At 45.1% G+C, this 17,393-nt stretch overlaps 1 protein-coding gene across 7 annotated transcripts in view; it reads right to left on the bottom strand.

The window, feature by feature from the left end:
* The window catches only part of MCF2 (MCF.2 cell line derived transforming sequence), a 71,733-nt gene that overhangs the window by 29,870 nt on the left and 24,470 nt on the right, over positions 1-17,393 (bottom strand). For 3 of the 7 annotated variants that reach the window (XR_014506966.1, XR_014506967.1, XM_083422424.1), the window contains 9 exons: positions 11,081-11,200; positions 9,417-9,533; positions 7,674-7,823; positions 5,216-5,340; positions 4,047-4,161; positions 3,494-3,613; positions 2,851-3,042; positions 859-1,050; positions 343-514 (listed from right to left, as the gene is read on the bottom strand). Coding sequence is in view for 5 of the 7 variants with exons in the window: in XM_083422424.1 (XP_083278550.1) it covers positions 343-514; positions 859-1,050; positions 2,851-3,042; positions 3,494-3,613; positions 4,047-4,161; positions 5,216-5,340; positions 7,674-7,823; positions 9,417-9,533; positions 11,081-11,200 (1,303 nt within the window). In the remaining 2 variants the exon portion in view is untranslated. Of the gene's footprint in view, positions 1-342; positions 515-858; positions 1,051-2,850; positions 3,043-3,493; positions 3,614-4,046; positions 4,162-5,215; positions 5,341-7,669; positions 7,824-9,416; positions 9,534-11,080; positions 11,201-17,393 lie in introns of all 7 variants that reach the window. The other 4 variants (XM_083422423.1, XM_083422427.1, XM_083422426.1 and 1 more) reach the window with 2 other exon arrangements.

Below are 17,393 nucleotides of genomic sequence, written 5' to 3'. Positions count from 1 at the left end.
TGGGCAGAAAGCAGTCACATATTAAAAGTGCAATACAGATGAATAATTCAGATTGCAAAAGGGATTCCCTCCATACTATATTAAGTGGAGGCTACGAGAGATATAAATAACAATCAGTTTGGGTTATTTTTTGAAGACACTGTAGGGTACTTAAAGAACACACTTGCAAAACAGCTCTGAGGACTAGAGAAGGAAAAGACGTTGGTGCCCTCCACAGTTAGCTTCACTCTCTGATCACACATACAAAGAAATCTATGACATTATCAAGCCCATTCTCATTCCATCTTCCCCACGGTTACCTAATGAACATTTCTGAATGACGTAACTTTAAAAGCAGGTTACCATGTTTGGGGGAAAACAAAGGAGATTTCGACCGGGGTGGGTTTTCTGGCCGTGGGGCTACCAGCTGCACAGGGCGTGCTTGTTTGTCCGCTAGCTTTTTGAAGCAAGCCTGCCTGTTCTCGAACATGCTCCGCACATTCTCAAGCTTCATCTGGACCATTTGTATCCGAGCCTGCAGATTCCAAAAAGGAAAACCCCATAAGCAAATCTTGCAGAATTGGCTTGTCACATATCACGGGTGTTTGATCAAGCCCAGCTCCTGTGAAGCGGAGGTCAGTTTGAGACACAATATTGGATCTCCTAGTAGTTCAGGCTAGTGATCAGCTCTAATCTGGAAGCATCCATAAGAGTCAGGGACCCACTTTGGCGTAAAGCCTGGGAGGCAACCCCAGCCTAGGCCAACAAGCTTAATTGCTCCAGTATTTTCAGATTGTTGGATTCAAGGCTAGCACACTGTGTAGCGGAGCTCTTGCTATCACAGCCAGCACGAATGTGATTCCTCTACCACGGGCCTACCTTTAGTTCAGGAGTTAAGATGGGCTCAAAGTCAGAGTACAGGGTTTGTGGGTCAGCACATAAATGCAGCGAAGAACTCTCAAGGAAATTCTCTATGTCTTGGAGAGCTTTCTGGGCACCTTCTCGAGACTGGCATTTATCCATCTGCTGGTTGGCTAGAAGGTAGGCTCCTTCATCGCAGCACTCCAGGGCCTGGTGAAAAAACATGAGTAGGAACAGGTTGGTGGTCATGCCTAGGGTAATGACCAACTGGCAGTCTGTTGGCAGCAGTGGACTTCCCCTCTCCCATCTGTTATGAACAGGCTTAGAGGACAGGAGGAGATTCAAGGTGGAAGTATTGTCTCCAATGTCCTCTTCCAACCAGCTCCAGCAACTGCCTAACCCTCTTATTCTGCTGCATTGTTGTCATCATGTGCTTTGCATCCAGGGGTCACCCTTATTAAGGAGACCTCCTACACTGTCCTAGACAGAAGAGGTGGCTCTTTTATCATTCTCTGTGAGGGTGACTCCTCCATAGCTTCTCCTGTTCCACGGCCATGCTTTGACATGCAATTGCAGAATCAGCTATGAGCTCTTAAAGGGAGGGGCAGTAGAAGAGAAGGTCCAGTCTGTAAGTCTGAGTACTGCTAGACCATAAGACCTGCAAAGAACTTCCAGGATTCCCAAGCGTTGTTGGTCTATGGAGGACAGAAAAGGGAGCCAGGTATAACTCGGTTAGCCACATGAGAAGACCCCCTGAGGTTTCTTGCAGAGCTGAGGCTTCTTGGAGACCAGTAAGACCTGCAGCAGCAGTTGGAACTTATTTGTTAATTAAATTCCAAAAAAACCCACACCAAAAAACCCCAAAAACCTCTAAGTCTAATTTTTCTTTCTTATATTGAATTTGCTAATTGTTTATATTTTTTGTCCAATTTGAATTTATTGAATATGTTTTGTAAATTGACTTCTCTCCCCCACCCCAAAGCTTTTGATGATTGATTACAGGCTGCTTTGGGCACAGAGTTCACTGTGGAAATGCAGCATTTAAACGCCTCTGGTCCACTGCAGAGCAACATCTTCTGCAACTCAGCCTCCAATTTCCTATGAGACCTGTCCAGGGTCCTGATCTGCCTTGCCTTGGCCAGATCAGACCGGATCTTGACAATTTCTACCACTTCCCCTGCAGGTCCCAAGGCCTGTGGTCCTGATCTCCCCTGTCTCTTGACATTTAACAGGCAGCCTGTGTGGTTTGAAATCAACTGTGCAGGCAAAGGCATCCCACTTTGAACACCCCAGTGAGTAGCCAACTGTCAAGGCTCGCAAAGTGGCATGCATAGATCTTTCCATAGAGCTGTGCAGGATCAGCAGTACCAGCAAAAACAAACATACAAAAACACCCTTTCATTCCAGCCATGTCTTTGCCTGTGCCACAGCTGGTATCATTGATGGGAATGGCTGGGCCAAATAGGGACACCTAAATAATAATAATAATAATAATAATAATAATAATAATAATAATAATTTATTATTTATACCCAGCCCATCTGGCTGGGCTTCCCCAGCCACTCTGGGCAGCTTCCAAAAATATATATTAAAATACTGTAATACATCAAACATTAGGCTCCAGACTGGAGGTTCCCTGCTCCTGGCCTACAAAATTAGAATCCTGAACCAACAAGAAGTCAACTCCACAATCCAGGATGATGCAATAGTATAATTTCATCTTCTTCTACGTTATCTATTCTGGAGAGGAGGAAGGAGCTATGTGGGACACTGAAGCCTCCGAAATGCTATTTAGCCTTCCCTCTGGCTTCTTTAATTTCGAGAAGGTTTCACTCCCACACTTGCAAACTTGTAAATTAAAACTGGGGTTCTGTGGCTAGTAGCCCATCCTGCCCTCCTGCAGGATCACAGCAGATGCACAGCTCCATCCTTTGCCATGCAGAGTTGGACTCTGAAAGCAACGCTCTGTCATTCATTCACTGTGTCTGGAGGTCCACCTCTGGACATTACCTGCTGCAGAGAAGTGAGAAGGTCCAAGGTTCTTTGGAGCTGGTTGTGCTTCCTTTTGATCTCCTCCAGCAAGATATCCGAATGGTGCCGCAGCTCATTACACTGCTGGCAGATCAAGTTGAGGGCGTAGTGGTGGTTGGTTGCCAACTGGTGCCCATGAAGGATCACAACCTGAGCCTTCCCTGTCAACTCCTGTGTAACATCCAAATAAAAGAGGGTGTAGAAGTTATATATCTAGACTGTGTGAAGCCTCTCTATCTAGTCCTCAAAGCTCTTCCCAGGCAACAGCTTCTCTCCCCAGTCACACACTGTCCCTACTTCACAGCCTCTTTGAACGTTCTTTCCTGGCTGGAATGTGTTCTTGAACTCTGATCATGCCCCTTGTTTGTGAGGATGGAGGAAAAATGTGAGAGAAAGCAGCCTACTGCACAAAGGCAACGCTTACAGTTGTTGCTCTGCCAAATTTTGTCCCTTGTGTCATCTGCTGAAGAGATGTCAGAGTGCCCCCCACCTCCAGCCATCCTGGCCAAGAGTCAGGGGTCTTGGAAGCTGTAGTACAGCACCATGGAACACCTCCCCATCCCTGCTCTAGGTGGGTTAGGATGGCTGTTCCTCACTGACACCAACTGGATGGCGCTCTCACCTGTGCCATTTTGTTCAAGTTTTCCAGATCCAACACCCTCTGTTTTACTTGAGAGACATTATCTCCGGTATCTGGCAGCTCCCTTTGCTTCTCCATTAAAAATTCAATGGCTTTACTGAGCTAAAAGGAAGAGGAAATTTTGTCAAAAAGAAAAACAAAAACAGAAGGGGCACAATATTATTTAAAGCACAGAAGGGGAACACAGAAGTGTTCCCCTCGTGTGGTCTACACATCCCTCTTTGCTCTGTTTCCACTTGAAAGTGTTGCTTTATTTTTGAGCAAGGAAGACATCTGAAGCTAAGCAAGCAGAGAATGGGGGTGGCGGGGGTGGTCTTCTGCCCACCACTGGCTCCAGCTCCACACATCAAAGGAGCCACGCCCCCCCCCCATGATATCTCCTGCAGATCAAAGGCCCTTCGCAGGGGGAAAAGATCCTCTATACCTTTCAAGCACACAGTAGTAGTTGAAAGCTACTGTGTGGGTCGAATGAATATTAAAAAATGCCAGCAATAGTTTCTTAGCCAAGGCTGATGGGATGGGGACCTCATCCTACCTCTTGGAAATGTTGCTCGAATTTCCAAAGCTGCAAATACTGCTCCATCTTCAGCTGATGTTTCTCCCAGAATCCATCAAAAGCAATTTCCATTTCATGTAACTGTGCAAGCAACCTTTTTTTCACAAGAGGGAGCTGATTTAGTTATCCATTAAAAAAAAGAAGTACTATGTAACCCAAGAAAATCATTAATAAAAACAATAAAAAAAACCTCAAGTGCGTTTCTACCAAGTGGTCCCAAGCCACTAAAAAAAGACATTTTTACAAAGAGCTCAACCCCTTAAAAAGAAAAAGGAAAAAGCAGGCACCTTTTAGATTTCACACGATGTCCCTGATGTGGCATCGTCAGAAATTTAAATGGACTCCAGCCACCCAATACCTATTTGGACTGCTGAGGACTGGAAACTCCAGAATCCACCAAGGTACTTTGCCAAGCCCCCACTCCCCGAAAACAACCCTTAGGTGTTGTTGCAACCTCCTTTCACCAGGGAACAAATTGTAGCTTGTCCAAGGTAAAAGAAGGCTGTCCCATTCAGAGGTGGCACAGGTGTAAGACAGGTGAGGATGTTTCCATTGCACACAGAGAAGAAGAGGTTGTATCCAAGGTGGTGGCTTGCCTGCTTGCCCCCCATAACTTTTGCCATTGCTGGGGGGTGGGTGGAAATGCACTCTAACAGAGTACCTACCTGACCCCAGGCACATGGCTGCTTTCTTCCCCAACAGGAATGGAAGAGCATCTTCCAACCACCACAGACAACACTAAGCTAGATGGACTGTATAAAGATAATTTCCTGTTCGTATTTTGGGGGGAAAGACCTATTGCTCGGTGGTAGGGCTTCCACATGCAGAAGGTCCCAGCATCTCCAGGTAGGGCTTGGAACATAGTACCCAGCCATTGTGACTAGCAGTCATTGATAGCCTTTATCCTTAAGTTCTCCTATGCATTGTTTTGCAGGAAACCTCAGGAGCAGAGAGTGCTCTTATACTCTGGTCCTTCTTATGGGTTCCCAACAGGCATCTGCTTGGCCACTGTGAGAACAGGATGCTGGACAAGATGGGTCATTGGCATGATCCAACAGGGTTCATCTTATGTTTCTATGCTTTCAATGGGCAAGACAGTGATCCTAGTCAACAGCTTTTAAAATGTGCATGATGCTCAACATGCTCACCGGTTGACAGTCTCCCAGTCACCAGATCTCTCCTGTGGTTCCTCTTTGTCAGGTTCATCCATGTCAGGTTCCTCTAAACTACACAGCAGCATGTTTCCTTCTTTGGTCACTGCCGTAATATCTTCCTGCAGCATATATAATAAGCACTGCTGATTAATATGTCACCAGAACCACCATGGTGGTCTTCCGTTTCCAACTCAATGAGGTGTCAAGGACCACAATTCCAAAAGGAGCCCTCTGAACCCAACCCTCAGCTGGAATCAAATCTACACCACATCTGCAATTGCACCTGCTCAGATCAGTCCCTTGCCCCACCTTACCTGTCCCTGGGTATATTTAGCTTGCAGAAGAGAAGACTAAGGGAAGACATAGTTTTCAAATATATGGTGAGGCTGTCATGCAGAAGATGGAGCAGATTTGACCTCTGTTGTTCTAGAGGGCATAACTAGAAATATTGAGAACTAGAACCACCTAATAAAAGCTGATTATGTGTTTTATATTGATCAGCAACAGGACCAGGGGGCTGGACTCTTCCATTGTATTTCCCCATCAATTTTACTGTTTGTGTGTGGACCCACAAAAATCGTAGATGACAAATAGCCATAATCTGCCTGGAAGTGGGAGAAATGAGCAACTGGGACCCTGCCTGCTGTATAAGCAGTCTCCCACACAGCAAACTTGGGCACACTTCTAGAGCTGGTTTGCTCTCACTTTGGTTTAGGTATCATGGCTGCTTTTACAGGCATGCTAAACATAATGCCAAGCTCTTCATCCTTATGTAAGGAAGCAGATATGTGCACAAAGGTCCAAGCAGCTTCTATGGAAGAGACACAAACATGGTGCTGCACCATCCATTTTGATCCATCATGGCTGCTCTGTTGTGTACCTGAAACATACCACAAGTGCAGGATATGATGCAGGTCTAGCAATACCCGTAGTAAGAGACTCAACATTAGGAAAACCTTCCCAATGGTATGAGCCATTTGACCTTAGAAAATACTCCTTTGAGAGAGATGGTGCACTCTCCTTCATTGGAGGTACTGAAGCCACAAGCTGGAATGGCCATCTGTCAGGGACAGGGATGGCTGAATCTGTCACTTTCTCTCGGTTTCTCATTTTCCCAATTTTAAATTCAGTTCTTCACATTTCTGCAGCAAACTGAAAATCTGTCCAAGTTTTAGTGCAATAATAATAATCACATTTTTGTATGCAGTTTGGACAAATACACACATTTTTGTTAAGCCGTTTTCCCTAATATAACACATTTTTTGTTTGCTGTTTTATACATACAATTATATGTATACTTTACTCTGACATGTGCATTTTGGTCTATATTACTTGGTTGGGGAACCACAATGCAAAATCCAGAGAACTGTGGATTTTGAAGGTTGTGCTTTGTCTTGGAAACTGCAAATTAGGTAGTTTCACCTTCCAATGAGAACTGAATCGATTCCCCCCTCCCCTAAGTCCCTGGTCAGAGATGCTATAGTTGAGGCAAGATCTCTATACAGAGTTCAGAGTCAGAACAGGCAACACTATTTCCTCCTCTGTAATTCTAGGATTTCCTTGCTCGTAGTCAGAGTGTAAGGTCTAAGGGGACAGAAGTTAATGCAATATTTGCTTATGAAACTTTGTATGTACCATGTGCCTTTCTGAAGTTGTAGAAATAAGAAGCAAGCAATGACAGCTAGGGCCAAGACACCTAGTTTAAGAAATCACGATCAATCACTTCGAAATGGCGGGATTAATAATATAGATGTACATCAGTTTGAGCAGGAGTAAAATAATTGCGCTGAAGCATTGCTTTGATGAATGGACTGGATTTCCTTCCTCCACCCATCAAACATGGCAGCCTTTAGCTAGCAAATAGTGATTCCAGGACAATAATATACCATAGCACAGGGGCAAAAGCAAGGAAAGGAAAGCAGGACAGTGAAATCTCATTTCCTCCCTGACATCCCAACCTGTTTATTGAATAGTTGCTCGTGTGGAGATTATATGATGCTCCCCCCGCCCAACACCTGCTAGGGAACTAGGTTTGTTGCAGAACCCCTTCACATCTAAATGCAATCTGAATTTGGTCTATGGTCAGAGGCAGTAATGGTTCTGAATACCAGTCGCTGGAAACCAGGGGAGGGAAGAGTGCTCTTATGCTCAGGTCCTGCTTTCCGGTTTCTCTTGGGGGCATCTGGTTGGCCACTGTGAGAACAGGATGCTGGACTAGATGGGCCATTGGCCTGATCCAGCAGGCTCTTCCTAGATCCTTACGCTAGTGTGCGATTGAGTCCCACCCCAAAAAAAGTCTAGAACTGCTTCCCACCCCCCGCACCAGTGCTTTACTCTAATTGTGCAAGCCTAAATCTCCAGTATGGGATTGAACCCTTCCTGCAAAACAGTTATTGAGTCTGGAGGTGACCAAAGTTTTTCAGAGGATCAGGTAGTTTCAGATGCAACTTGCCTTCAGCTGATAGTATTTCTCTGTGCGCAGTGCCAGGATGCGTTCAATTGAGTAGGCATCATCTGGGAGCTCTGTTTCTGCCAGCTCCATGCCAAAGGATTGCAACATCTGGGCAATTTCCTTCACTGTTAGTGCAAAGCTTTCTATGGCCTGGGGGAGAAAGTTTTCTGTTAATCAGCTTGGCATGCCGCTTGTTGCTTAAGCTTGATAAAAGCAGCAGTGAGGTATTTATTTATATAGTTGCTTATTCTCATTTAGGAATCGCTTCCCCTGATGGATTTGCAATGGACAACAAAAAAACATCGGCAATAAAAACATATTCAGGTCCAATACAGAACAAATTCAGGTCCAATACAGGTATAGACTGGGATAAAAACAAATCTGCACTTTAAAGGATGTTTAGAAAACCAAGGTGTTCCGTAGGCACAAAGACATAATGATGACTTTCAGACCAGGGGGCTTCCAAATGGCAGGTGCTGCCACACTAAAGGTGTGATTTCCACACAACATGCACCTCCTGGTGATATGGTACTGCAGGAGAAGGCACTCTCCTGCAAAGTGCAGTGATTGGTTGGGTATATAAGTGGTGAGATGATGAGCTTTGTACACCAGCATGTCCTGCTAACTGAACACAATGTGATCTCTGGAAATCGTTCATTAGGTAAGCAATTCCACTGATTGCTAGAGGGTAAATTCTAATGTGTTCCTGACCAAGGAACTTTGACCCCACCCAAAAGCCAAAGAAATCCTCAGGAAACCACAGGAGAACCCAGAAAAGTTTATCTCTGGTTTGTCTGATCACTCTCCCTCCCTCAGCCAACCAGCGAAAGGCAAACAAGGAAGTAAAAAATGCTCTCTGTTCTGATATCTGAATCAGCAGTGTGTATAGCAAAGTTCAGGTACTGTGTTTGGATATGCGAATTTTCACATAGCGAATGTTCATAAAGTGGGACCTACATACACCTACAACTTCGTTCAGCTGTTGCTGGAAAGACTGAGGTTCACCATAGCTCTGTGGCAGAGCAATTTACTTTGCATGCAGAACACTCCAGGTTACATCCCAGGGATATCCAGTTAAAAGGGATCTAGTACTGTAGCTAATGATGGGAAGTACCTTCTCTCTTCAGGACCCTGAGAAGCTGCTGGCAGCCAGAGTACTAACATGGGTAGCCAACATGCTGCACTCCAGATATTAGTAGACTCCAGCTCCCATCATCTCTGACTAGTGCCCTTGCTGAGGCTGGTGGGAGCTGGAGTCCTGGATGGTAACTTCATGAACTTCCCATTGCATGGTCTAGAATTACCCAAGTTATGTTATAATTTTGCATATATGCTAAAGCCTGCGGCACCTACTCTCTGCACTTGCCAATGCTGCATACCCCTTTGCCTCCCCCTCCATGACCAAATCCCCTCCCTTGAATCTTTACCTTTGCTCCCTATTCCTCACAGCTTGCACCAAGCCCATTGCCCTAACACCCACTCCTCTATCCTCAAGCTCCACCCCCTTTTAAAGGGGGGAGGCATTTCACACTTTTACTTGCTAAACCACTGTGTGAAGGGCCTCCCCGCTCTGTTAAACCTTGCTGCAGGCATGCGCAGCCACTCTCCTGGGTGTGCCTGCTGTTCCTCACACCACAGTTGATGTGGCATGTGAAACGCAGAGCATGATGACACCTGACATTTTTATGTATATAAGGCGATATTACACACACATTTACAACAGCATTAATGGGAGGAACATACTGTTCTGAAGATGACCCATTCGCTGTGGCAATACTCCAAGGTACCCCCAAATTCAGGTGTTAACTGCTTTTCATCGATGTATGTCAGCAAGTCACTGACCGAACTCAGCATTACAACCTGGGGGAAGAGAAAAGGGGGAAATAGACCTGTAGCTTAATATTCACAGGTTAGATACCTGATTCTGCAGGAGTCATTTAACTGAATATACCAGCACATGTATCCATTTAATCAGCCTTGCAATTAGCCAACCCCAGCCCTAAAACCAAAGATTCCAGAGCCCAGGGTCACCCAATGAAGCTGAAAGGTTGGAAATTCAGGGCAGACCAAAGGAAGTACTTTGTGACACAGTGTGTGGTTAAACTGTGGAACCTTCCCCAAGGTTCATGATGGCAACCTAGTCAACCTACTACTCAGATGCCTTTAAACAGGGACTAGAGATGGGTGGATCTGCCCATTCTGGTTGCTCTTCATTTCTCATTTTTCTACTCTTAAGTTCAGCTCTCCGGATTTCCTCAGTAGTTTGCAACTTTTAAAAAGCAAAAGTATGTACAGTGGTACCTCGCAAGACGAATGCCTCGCAAGACGAAAAACTCGCGAGACGAAAGAGTTTTTTGTTTTTTGAGTTGTTTCGCGAGACGAATTTCCCTATGGGCTTGCTTCGCAAGACAAAAACGTCTTGCGCCTTTTTCTTAAAACCGTCAATGCATTCCTATGGGTAACCGTGCTTCTCAAGACGAAAAATTCACAAGACGAAAAAACTCGCAGAACGAATTAATTTCGTCTTGCGAGGCACCACTGTACACATTTGTATGCAACGGCGCCTTATGCACAAACCTTTGCAAAACAATTTATCCTAACGTTACACATGTTGTATAGTGCTTTCATGAACACAGGCATTTTTATGTGCGTTTTGCCTTCGTAGATGCATTTTTGTACACAACACTTGGCTGGAAAACTACATTTCCAAATTTGGAGAACTGCAAAGTTCGAAGGTTGGCTATCTTTCAGTTTGCACCCTCCTCCTTCCTTCTTCCCAAAGCCGACTCTGGCTCAAGGTAGAATGCATGCATTGCAAGCCAAAGTCCAAGGTTTCTCTCCTTTAGAAGAGGCAGAGCCCAATGACAGAGCCATACAAGTCAGGCAGGCAGGCAGGCAGGCTCGCCACACTCTCTTTGGGGAAGCAATCTGCAACATGGGACCCAAATGTGTGGTAGAGAAAGAACGTACTGTTCAGAGCATTCTCACTCAGAAAAACTCTGAGCTCTAGATGTATCCCACCTTTAAAGCTATAATTCAGGGGTGCAGGAGCCTGCAGCCCTCCAGATATTGTTGAACTACAACTCCCATCCTCCCCAATCATTGGACAGGCTCCCAGGGGCTGATGAGAGTTGGGGGCCCCACCCCTTTGCCAGATAAACGCCTGCCAGAGCTTTTAAATATGAATGAATTTAACACTTCACCTCCATTTTTAGCATCATCTTCTAAAGCCCATAAAATGCTCAAGGTTGGTGTTTAGTACTTGTGTGTGTGATTGTCATTTGTATTCACTGTCATTTTAAACAAATGCATTGCAGCTGAACAAAAAACAGGGAAGGAAAATTCCCTGCAGGTAAAGCTGCAGAGTACAAAAGACAGGGGTGATGCTGTGGCAGTAGGTGTGATACCGGCAGTTTGAGCAGGAAGTCCTCTTGGCTAAACCGAAATCCAATGTCGGTGAAAGTGCGCTGGAAGAATCCGGTAGGGCGCAGGACCATCACTAGGTGCAAGTTGCCGGGAAATGAGGTCTGTGGGGGGAGAAAGCAGAGAGCCAGGATTACATACAGAGAGTTCTCCACTATCGAGAGGAAAGTCAGTTTAGAAAATCAGCAATGACGTTAACCCCCTGTTTTTCCAGCAATATGGCTGCAAACTTTGATACTGTTTTGTGTTTGTCCTTATTAAGGAGTCCAAGGTGGTTCTCCTGCTCCCCATTCCATCCTCAGAACAAGTCTGTGAGGTAGTTAGGCTGAGGTGACTGACCCAAGGTCACCCAATGAGCTTCATTGGCTGAGTGGGGGTCTCCCAAGTCATAGTCCAGCACTCTAACCATTACACCACACCCTGCCTTTCCATACCAGGAGATGTTTCTGGAGGGAGCATGGAAAGTGAGCGAACGACACAAAACCATATTCAAAAATTATTTTTTTAAGGGAGTAGAAAGGATGCTCCAATCCTTTCTTGTGAGGGGCCATTAAGCAAGAGCAGTGGCTTAGGAGCAGAGCATCTGGTTTGCATGCAGAATGTCCCAGGTGAAATCCCTGGCATCTCTAGGTCGGGCTGGGCAGGTCCCCTGCCTGAAACTTACAGTCAGCAGAGACAATACTGACCTGAATGCACCAATGGTTTCAACTCAGTTTAAGGCAGTTTCCTGTGCTCTTTATTCAGAACCGTGAGGAACAGAATACTACTTTGTTGTTGTTGTTGTTAGAAGTGCCATATCTTGGTGGGACATCTGCTTTGCATGCAGAAGGTCCCAGGTTTAACCCCTGGAACACACCATTGTTGTCAAACAGAGGCTGAGCGAGTTCAGCAGGAAGAACTGGGATGTTTTCCGCTACTGCTGCCTTCTCCCAGCATCTGCAGCCTCAGGCAGCAGTCTTGTTCTGCCTAATGATAGAGCCGGCCCTACTGGTCCCAAGTCATTTAAGTTTTTGGTACAGATAAGAACCAGCAAGTTGAATTATCCCCTGTAAGCTAACCAGCAGTAGCCAGCACAGTTGGTATGAGAGTACTTCCATGTAAGAATGAGACAGGCAGCCATTAAAACTATTCGCCACAGGAATTTCCCTTCTCTAGACATTTGCGAGGGATTGAGACATTTGCAGCAGTGTGATACTGTTCCGCGTGTCTTGTTGATGCTAGTTGCTCTCAGGGAAAACCCAAGGAGAAGACACAGGCTGGTGTTTGCAGCAGACTCTACGTGCATCCCATAGCCACCTAGTTCCAGTCTTATTCCGCCCAATATGGAATAATCAATAGCCCCTTGAAATAGAGACATGCCAAAATTTTTGGCACCTGATCCCTGCAGTGTTAACGATGCCCTTCAGCAGCCGTTTTTTAAACCGCTTTCAGGTATGAGGAGGGAAATTTGATATCAAACATGGCCCTCAGCAGTCACAGCAGGAGAGAGGAAGAGAACAAACATCCTCAAATAGTCGTGGAAGTCAGGGAACAGTTCTCCAATGATTAGTTGCAAGAATATCAATCACATCCTGTAAATTGTTGTATAGGACTTATTTATCCCACCCTTTCTTTCCAGGAGCCTGTGGTTATCTCTTATGAACACAGAAGGGGTCCATAAACTTGCCACCTGGAGGTGTGTAACAACCAGGGTAAGCAATGTCACCAATAAATTATCCTGCCATATTGTTAACAAAATTATTACAGTAATGGATTCCTGGTGTCTGCAACTTAAAAAAAAATGCATACAGATTCAACCTGTACAATATTGCATTACACTGCATTGGAATATACTATTCCACGCAATGAGACGTGTGGCCCAAATGCAACATGTTCCCAAGAGCTATTTTTAAGATATGCTTAAAATAATAAATGAATGCAAACTGATTGCCAAAACTCTGGCTTGAATGAAGCCAGCAGGAAGACTTCCAGGGACCAAGAACTGGCTCTTGAAACAAGGGCAAACTGCTTGCGATTGCATAGATCAAACCCAGCAGAAATCAAACCCAGCAAAGACTTTGTGCTCATTGAATGCAATGCCCACTGGTAATGCAATGTATGCGAGTGTGGACCACAGGATAGTTTCCTCCAAATTCAATGAGCCCCCAAACAGAATGCCACCACCACCCATTTCCATTGGAACTCATAAGCATATTTACTCAGGAAAAAAATCCCACTGAGTTCAACGGGACTTACTCCTAGGTAAGCTGTGTAGTGAAGGCTAGTCCATTAGGGCAAACAGGGCCCTGCCCCACCAATCTCATTCTTCAGGATGCATACTGCTGCAAAATGTTGCAGCACAGAAGAGCTTCTGCTCAAGATTCCAGGCACTCCACAACTCACAAGAGTCTGGCAGCATTCCAGGTCCACTGAGCATGTTCAGTTTGCATCAGGCTTATGGTCACCCCAACCTTCTTGTGAATTGAGTGGAGCTATTGATAATGGAACTGGCCCCATACTCTGAACATAGGAAATAGATGGGATAGTAAATAGTTTGCTATTCTCATGCATGCAAAGATGGTTTGGTGCTTGCTGGACTTTGCACCTTCTCTCCTCTTTCCTTCACCAGTATTACCGTAGTTTTCTGTGTATAACACGCCCCCGTGTATAAGACTTGAAATTAGGGAAATGGGGGAAGATTGCCCAGAGTTATTAAGCTTTTGGGAAGGATTGACCAGACTTGTTGAGCTTTTTTTTTTGGGGGGGGGGGGGGTTGGCCGAAGTTGTAGAGCTTTTTTTTGGGGGGGGGTTGCCTACAATCACTCACCCACATGACCGCCACTGCCAATCGTAAGCTTATTATCTTGCAGAGTCTGGAAAACCAAGAATTATCCAAACTCACAAGAGTCCACTCAGTGTGTTTCTGTGTGAGTCCCTGTTCTGGGCATGCCATGGAATAATGGGCTCAGGCTGTACCTCAGTGGCCAGAGTGACAGAATGCTAAATCACACTTGATACAGAGAAGTGGGAAAGTATCACCCACCCACCGTTCCAGGGAAAACAACAGCAGTGACTCACGCAGCAGCCTTTTCCGCAAGTGATTCCTTTCAGACTTAAAGACATGCAGTTTTTTTGTTAGCAGTTGGCTTGCATCACTCTTTCCTGGCTCACCATTTCTAAATGAACAGCCCTAATGAGACTTGGCCCTCACTGAATTGTCAAAAAGAAATATAGCATTTCCTTACAAGTACATCCTCTCATCAAATTATATCCTTACTACCTTAAATCTGCTCCTGAACACCGAGAGTGAGAGAGGGGGCGGAATGGTGAGCTCCTTCTTTTTTAAAACCTTTTCTCCTAACCTTACATAAGCAAATCTGTTTCATTCAGATCCCCCGTGCTATCCCCCACAGTGGCTCTCCTGGGGACTTTTTTTAATGCAACCCTGCCTTTTTCTACAGCCTTTGACTGTGAGGAGGGTTTGAGCTCAAGCACGGCTAACCTCCAGAAATGAGTATGATGTATGATAAGTGTGGCAACGCCTACAACTCTGGAACTCCCTGCCTATTGAGATCAAGCAGGGGCCTTCATTGTATTCTCTTCAGAGCCTCCTATTTAGGCAAGCCTACCCAGATGCTGCAAAAGTTCAGGTGATTTTAATCTGTTTTAGTATTTTAACTTTTATATGTTTAAAAGCAAGGTTGCAATTTTTTCTTGATTTTACTGTTTTATCTTTTGTAAACCATTTTGAGGCTTTTTTCCACATATATATATATGTGTGTGTGTGTGTGTGTGTCTCCTCCTCGATATAAATTTTATGAAATAAATAAATAACTACATTTAGCTCTCCCTCACCCATCCCTTTCAGATAATACATATGTGAAATCTTCAACCATGACCTAAAGAACTACCACCTCCCAGCTTGGGGGCGGGGAATCACCAAGGGGGGTGGGCTCTGCTCTGGAATCCCCTCCCCACAAAAAGAGGATCTGGTAAAATGGAAAAGAGGCTGATTCTAACATTGATGAAGACACATTTGGCAATGCAGATAAAGTTGGCTGCTTCTAAATCCCTTTTTAAACCAACGAGAGAAAGTTATGCACCTGGTCAGCTTTTTTCCTCTAGCATTTTAAACTGGAACAAAAACACTTTAATATTAACACAAACCTACTTTTTTATTTTTAAAAGTAGTCCCAAACAAAATGTTGGCTCTTAAACCAATTCTGTTTGCAGCATTCTCAGAGAACAGCCAGCAAAATTATTTTATCGGCAGGCCTCCTGTGAAAACAGCCTTACTGAAAGGGACAACTCAAAAGGTCTACCTGTTCCCCACAGTGGCCAACCAGACGGCTCTGAGAAGCCCACAAGCAGGGCATGGAGGCAACAACCCACCCTTGCTTTTTGTCCCCAGAGCCTGGTACTCAAAGGTATACTGCATCTGAGCATGGGGGCTCTATTTAGCCTGAGATAACCAACATAGAGAATTCAGGAACACAAGAAGGGGCCTTAAAAATGTGAGGATAAGTCAAATCCATGGGTGAAGAAGAGATCTACCAATGGTATTAACTAATTTACTTGTGAGATATGCCCACTTCGACCTGCAGAACTGGCACCATTGAAGGGGTCACATAATTCTCATTCCACAATTACAAGAAATTAATCACTTTGTGGGCATCACCTAAACTTTGGAACTCCCAGCCTATTGACATAAGCAGGTGCCTTCACTGCACTCCTTGCAGCACCTGCTTAAAACACCTGGTAAATCTACCCAGACGTGCAAAAACTTACATGCCTTTCAATCTCTTTTTAGTTTTAGTTTAGTTTAATTATTTGTTTCCAACTGGGGGTTTCTAACTGATAATTTTAATATTTCTGGTATACTGTTTAGAGGTTTTATTTCAGTCAAGCAGTATATAAATTTAATTACATTAAAAGAACCTGTGGCAGCTAAAGAGAAACTCCTTGTTCAGCAGCAGTCTACCTGATAACAGGGGCACCAACAAGAGAAGCCTATTGCCTAAGGCATCTGTTTGGCAATGTCTGGAGGTGGACTAGATACTAGGTCTTTGGTGCAATCCAACAGGGCTCTTCCTGCATTTTTACAAGACTGGAGAGGACAAGAAGAAATATTGGTGTCTTGTGGTCATTGTAGGGCAGAAAGCAAGGAGCCCAGCAGCAAGTCTGGTTCAGACTCAGGGATTATTGCATTGGTATTCCTTCTGCTCCATCTTCCAATATTCCTTTTACACCACACTATCTGTTGCATTGTGACTTTTTGATTGATATACTGCCATTTACTGTGCTATATTTCATGCACATCAGTGTGTGTGGTGTGATGCAACAGCAGATATCACCAGCTATGTTGCCACCACCCAGTGGGTGGTGCTTCTGTCCTCCCTCCATGAAAATGGCAAGGAAGAACTCTGCGCTGGAACACCAGCCCAAACTTCATCACATGGCATGACCTATGAAAACAGTGGGAAAACTGCGGTGCAAAAATTCCCATGATTTTCCAGGTTAATGTGGTTGAAAACAGATTTTTTTTTCCCTGGAAGCAATTAGCATGGAAACAAGCACTAAACACCTGCTACATTTTCAGAAGTGGCTGTTATATCACATGGAAAACCTCCTAGAATGCAGTAATTATCAGGTAGGAAATGTCAGGGAAATGGAACAAAGGGGCTGTCTGAAAACAGAGCCAATGACAGACAGGGACAACTCATTCTAGTTTAGTCTCCATCCTCCATCCTCTTCCCTGCTGAGTTCTGCAAGGGCAACACTTAAACAGACGGAAGCTGAATAGCAGTTTTAAGCAGAGGTGTGCCTAGGGGCTGAACAAGGGCACAGGCCTGGGGGTGCAAAAATTGTGCCTCTCCACTCTGGAGTGGCTAGGAGCTCGCCCATCCACTGCAGGCCATTCCTCCGCTGCTTTGGGCAGCCAGGTGAGGTGCCTCAGCAAGTGCAAGGGAGCCTACGTATGCCTCTGGTTGTAAGTAAGAGACCAGGTAGTTTGGGACTGGCTCAGGGTAGGTTGAGGTTGGTGGGGCAGTGCCTCTTTTGCAAGTTCTACTGGGCAGAATAGGGAATTCTATGGCTTCCAATTCAGACTAGAACCGAGCAGGGGTGGAGGCCTTGCAGTCCTCCATGGGTAAGTTGAACTACAACTCCCATTAGTCCCGGATAGCACAGGCAGGGGTGGTGGGAGTTGAAACAACATCCAGCAACATCTGGAGTGCCACAAGTTCCCAACCTCTAGCTTAGAGCATCCCTGCAGGAAAGAGAAAACAGAGTCAGCCTGGCACTACATCACCCTTACAT

Source organism: Podarcis tiliguerta (genome assembly GCF_965153285.1).
Source record: "Podarcis tiliguerta genome assembly, chromosome: Z".
Lineage (NCBI taxonomy): Eukaryota > Metazoa > Chordata > Lepidosauria > Squamata > Lacertidae > Podarcis > Podarcis tiliguerta.
Note: the sequence above shows the minus strand (reverse complement) of the source record. Positions and strands in the feature narration are given on the sequence as shown.